Genomic DNA, 6000 nt, shown 5'->3' with positions numbered 1-6000 from the left:
GATGAATTTGCCTTTGCAATGATCTACGATTCACCTGGAAAACAAATGAGGGGACTTTGTTTATTGTAATGCTAAGCTCCTTGGCAAGGTCCACGAGTTAAAAGTTAACCCTCTCAAGCCTGCCAATCAGATGTCGCACCATCCTGTAGCTTCGATCTGGTGGAAGGGCAGAACATTTCAGGGCCATAGGTTTTTCCACAACAACTGTGATGACCAATGTGTATGGCTTGAGGCATCATTTTTTATTTTGCCTCCAGTGATTTTTACACCAATTAATAAGAAAATACCAAAATTGCAGCCACTTTCCGAGTGCATCGAAAGAACATTTGCCTTAATGTTTAGTCATCTAATGCAGCGATACATCATGAAGTCTATGGTGGTACATCTCGGAAATTTGCCAATTGAGCTTTCTTCCACTGGTGTGTAGACTTTAATCTGCCTCATATGAGTGTCTCTTCCATTCTGATGATTGGCTAGTACAGCAATCTGTATCATAAACGTGCGGATTGGCTTCTTGTTGACATCAGTGAGTGGAACATGAATCCATCCACTGGGCTCCACCAGTTCCAGTTGCTGTAATTTAATTATAAAAGGGTATTAAATATCATTCCCACCATAGTGCAAGCACTAAATCCAGTACAATAGCTGCAGGTTTTTCCAAAAAAATCAAGAAGGACAGATGTAGCACAAAGGAAAATAAGCATTAAACTGCTCAGCAATTTTTAATAATTCCAAATACTCCTGCAAAATGTTGGCTGCAGGTCACCAGTCTCATTTGACAACTACCAAAATGGATCGATTAAAAAACAAAAACCGAGCATCAAATAGCAAAGAAAATAACAAGACACACATACTACGCAAAGGATTATAATGCGTCCTCCTCCGTTTCGGCCCACAAAATGTTTGTCTATTTGCTCCATGATGACTTGCAAGCCATGGTCCTGACCAATGGATCCATCACAGATGCAATTCACATTCAGACTGTGATCAAGCAAGGCTGTGTCATCACACTGATGGTCTTCTCAATCTTCCTTGCTGCAATGCTCTTATCTTGCCCTCAGCAAGCTCCCCGCTGGAGTGGAGCTAAACTACAGAACAAATGGAAATCTGTTCAACCATCGCCTCTTGCAGGCCATATCCAAGGTCATCCCATCCTCTGTCATTTAACTGCAGTATACAGACAATGCTTGCTTCTGCGCATACTGGGAGGCTGAGTTCTAAGACATCGTCAACACCTTCACCGAGATGTACGAGAGCATGGACCTTACACTAAATATCTATAAGCCCTCTATCAACATGCCACCGCCACATCGTACTCTGGTTATCAAAATCCACCATGAGGCCTTGGACAATGTGGACTACTTTCCATATCCACTGTCAACAAGGACAGGCATCAAAGACTACATTCAACACTGCTTTCAGTGTGCCTTTGGTCATCTGAGGGAGAAAGTGTGTGAAAGCAGGATCATGCATTTTGGAAGGTCTAATACAGGTAGGGAATATACAGTGAATGGTAGAACCCTCAAGACTATTGACAGTCAGAGAGATCTAGGTGTACAGGTCCACAGGTCACTGAAAGGGGCAACACAGGTGGAAAAGGTAGTCAAGAAGACATACGGCAAGCTTGCCTTCATTGGCCGGGGCATTGAGTATAAAAATTGGCAAGTCATGTTGCAGCTGTATAGAACTGTAGTTAGGCCACACTTGGGAGTATAGTATTCAATTCTGGTCGCCACACTACCAGAAGGATGTGGAGGCTTTAAAGAGGGTGCAGAAGAGATTTACCACGATGCTGTCTGGAATGGAGGGCATTAGCTATGATGAGAGGTTGAATAAACTCAGTTTGTTCTCACTGGAATGACGGAGGTTGAGGGGCGACCTGATCGAGGTCTACAAAATTATGAAGGGCATAGACAGAGTGGATGGTCAGAGACTTTTTCCCAGGGTAGAGGGGTCAATTACTAGGGGGCATAGGTTTAAGGTGCGAGGGGCAAGGTTTAGAGGAGATGTACGAGGCAAGGTTTTTTTTTTTTTTACACAGAGGGTAGTGGGTGCCTGGAACTCGCTGCCGGAGGTGGTGGAAGCAGGGACGATAGTGACGTTTAAGGGGCATCTTGACAAAACATGAATAGGATGGGAATAGAGGGATACGGACCCCGGAAGTGTAGAAGATTTTAGTTTAGACGGGCAGCATGGTCGGCGCAGGCTTGGAGGGCCGAAGGGCCTGTTCCTGTGCTGTACTTTTCTTTGTTCTCAGTCTTGGCACCAAGCGCATGGTCTACAGAGTAGAAGTGATACCCACCCTCCTGTATGGCTCAGAGATATGGAATATGTACAACATGGACCTCAAACCCTAAAGAACCACCACTGCTGCCTCTGCGAGATCCTGCAAATCCCACTGGCAGGAGAGGTGCACCAACATTAGTGTTCTCACTCAGGCCAAGATCTCCAGCATTAAAGCACTGATCACACTCGGTCAGCCCCACTGAGCACACTCGATCAGCCCCACTGAGTGGGTCACATCAGTCATATACCTGACACGAGCCAATACAAGCACTCTGCTTGAAGCTTCAACATGGCAAGAGAGCCCCGGTGAGGGTGGGGGTGAAGAGGAAAAACCTCAAGGACACCCTTAAAAAAGTGCAAAATCCCCACCGACACCAGGGTCTAGACAGGCCGATGTGGAAGAAAATCATCTGGGATGGAGCGGAGTACCTCGAGTTTCATTACCAAGAGTAAGCTGAAGCCAGGCATTGACAGCAAAAGGAGCACGTAGCAATCCGGGAACCACACTCTCCTGCTTCGCCACACCTGTGACAGAGACTGTAGATTGTGCACTAGACGCCTCAGTCATCGGAGAACTCATTTTTTGTGTGGAAGCAAGTCATCCTCCCCTCCGAAATACTGCCCAAGAAGACGGCATATGCGAAGTAAAAATCTTAGTAAAGTCCACGACCTTCAAGGTGTTAGTGTTAAAACAGATCTCCTCCAGTCCCAGTCAGCAAAATTATACAAGACAAAATGCTATTGTATATGGACATCACATAATAATATAATTATGCAGATTAAGAACACCAGAAACATACATCCGTTTTAAAAATAAATTTGGCACTACTACAAATTAGGGAACATTTTTTCACTATGTGCTTCTGGCATAAAACCTGATTAACAGGAAACGCCTATCAGGAAATCAATGTGAATGAATTCCATCCATTATGGGCCTTCTGATTTCACAGTATGTGCTCCTATTAGATCTTGTACATCCAACAGCTCTGTTAACGTCTCATCCACAGCACCTTCGATAATACAGCACTCCCTTAGTACTGCAGTAAGTTATCAGCTTTGATTATCCCAGAATGGGGCTCAAACCCCAAACTTTTGAGGCAAGAATGTTACTACTGAGCTGTGTTACCACTTGAATTAAGATGAAGTCAGCCAACATCCAACAACTCCATGCTCAAATGTCGGGCTGGGATGTTTTTTTGAGGAACCCGAGATCTTGGGAATAAATGAAGTAGAGGAAATTCTGTGAATGTTGTGCATGGGGTGGTGAGGAAAGGAAGAGAAAAGGTCAGAACAAAAAATAAACTACACACCTGCACAAACTATAAGATGGAAATATTAAATGGAATTAAAAATGTTAAGATTGCTTTCTCAATATTCTACTCTTTCCAACAAAAACAGGAAAGAGGAACAAAAAATGTACACTGTGTATATTTTATTTAAGTGCTGAAGTATTGCTCGACGAAAGCTAGGCAAATGACCATAACTGCCTCCAACATTAAAAAAATGCAGTGTTGAATTAAAAGGTAATTGTTTAACTTGGCTGTATTATGCCCAAACAGACTTTCAACTATAATATTTCACCCATGCACTGTTTAATTGCAGAAAAATGTTCCTGGCAAACTTTGTTATAGTTGATTATATTTATATATCGTTCATTTTATAACTTTGAGCAAGTTTATGGAGTATTAATACAAAAGCAAAGTACATTAAACTGAATGTGAAACCTGCTTGTATGTTGATGTATTGACTTAAAAGTATGTCCACTGGCATTAAAGTGAGCTTCCAAGTAAAACTTGTATTTTTAGTTAAAGATTAATACATTTTTCATTCTGAAAAGTTACATTAGAGACAAACATATGTGTTTAGATGTATATAATTACATCATTTTCTAAGATCGTTTGAGAACACTAACTTGAATTGAGCTCATACAATGGAGACAATGGTACAATTTTCCAAGTGGTTGAACACTTATGCTGCAACTGTAGAGAGCTAACAGCAATCTATTATCATTTGCATAACTTGCCACCCACATCGCTGAAGAAACAGCTTTCAAACACATGCATTAATCTCAAAAACCATTAAATCCTTTAACATCCATTCACATTTTTACAACACTTCATTTAGTTTAAAATGCAAAAAAAAAAATTAGCTTTTAGTGTTCCCGCAATGAATCTACTGTGTTGATGGATCAATTGTGAACTCAGCTGCTGTCTGGGATTCATGACTAAAAGCAGTTTGAAAACAAAAATGCTGAGTGCACTATATTCTTTATATCTGCACTTTTGTGAAACATCGGGTGATTAAATAAAAAAGCTTCTCAAAGTTCCCACAGTCTGTGGTACTGTATTCATTACTCTCAAATGCATCGCAACATCATGCCCAGAGAACTAAAGGTAGCTTTATTCATGATTTTATTTTCACTTCTCTGAAGGGTCAGCTGAGCCGAGCCCAAAACATGAAGTGGAATAGACTGGAAAATCTATTTAAAAATAACATACATTTTTAATAATTGTACAAAGAACTGGGTGAAAATTTACTTCTAGGAACGCACCTACAAGATTACTGAACAATTTACTGAGAATTTTGCACTTTGCAAAACAACAGAAAGCCTTACAGAAGCAGACACAATTGTACAACAGGATGCAGCACCAACCATCACAGAATTCTTGGTTTGGCCACCCCAATCATCTTAACTATAGGAAAATTCAGTCTGAAAAGAGGACAACAATTTGGAAACCCCTATCCGTACCCAAATTCCATCCAATAACTAACTACATAATCACAATGTCTTTGGGTTGGCGCCATTACTGAGATCCCATCAGCCTGCTTGGGTCAGGGTCAATGTAAAATATCCATGGCACTATTACTAAGAAGAGCAAGGGAATGATCCCCAGTGTCCTGCCCAATATTCATCTCTCAATCAACTTCACAAAATTCTGCTCCTATTATCTTCTGAACTAATGAATAAAATGTAGATCATCTGGTCATTATCAAATAGGTATTTGAGAGAGTTTGCTTTGTTCAAACGCGACAGTCAATTTTGCTTCTTACATTAGAACAGTGACTACATTTCAGAAGTACTTTGACAGCTTTGACAAAGGGTCATTTGGACTCGAAACGTTAGCTCTTTTCTCTCCCTACATATGCCGCCAGACCTGCTGAGATTTTCCAGCATTTTCTCTTTGGTTTCAGAAATACTTCATTGGCGATAAAACACTTTCGAGACATCAGGTAGTCATGAAAAACACCATCAAAATGCAAGTCTTTCTCTCTAATAATGCAGAACTGCAATCTTCTGGGCATGAATCAGAAATGTTAGTCAGGGATAGCTTTTCATTTAACATTTCAACCAAAAATGAAGAAAATTTAAATACATCCTGTGAAATGTACTAATAGATCAAAATAACAGGATGTAAAATATAGAAAACATTAGGAGAAAAATAAACACGAAGCCACTCGTGCAGCAAAACATTAAAGCAACCAAAAGACAGAACCCATGATTAAAGTTGCTTAAAATGCAGTTGTCAAGTAAGATCTAATGGACATCCCAACTCATTTTCTACTTCAGCACCAAGGCATAACTAGATTGCAAAGAACTATTTAAAAATTACTGAAATTAAAAACTATCACTTTTAAAAATGTAAAGTAGAAAATATACTTGCATAAGAACATAAGAACTAGGAGCAGGAGTAGGCCATCTGGCCCCTCGAGCCT

At 40.5% G+C, this 6000-nt stretch overlaps 1 protein-coding gene across 2 annotated transcripts in view; it reads right to left on the bottom strand.

Moving 5' to 3' along the window:
* Positions 1 to 221: 221 nt before the first annotated feature.
* The window catches only part of anapc10 (anaphase promoting complex subunit 10), an 89487-nt gene continuing 83708 nt past the window's right edge, over positions 222 to 6000 (bottom strand). For both annotated transcript variants that reach the window (XM_072496131.1, XM_072496133.1), the window contains exon 5: positions 222 to 573. In XM_072496131.1, the coding sequence (XP_072352232.1) occupies positions 343 to 573 (231 nt within the window). In that variant the 3' untranslated portion in view covers positions 222 to 342. The remainder of the gene's footprint in view (positions 574 to 6000) is intronic.

The sequence above is a fragment of the Scyliorhinus torazame genome, chromosome 3 (assembly GCF_047496885.1).
Source record: "Scyliorhinus torazame isolate Kashiwa2021f chromosome 3, sScyTor2.1, whole genome shotgun sequence".
NCBI lineage: Eukaryota > Metazoa > Chordata > Chondrichthyes > Carcharhiniformes > Scyliorhinidae > Scyliorhinus > Scyliorhinus torazame.
This window is presented reverse-complemented; position numbering and strand designations above follow the sequence as displayed.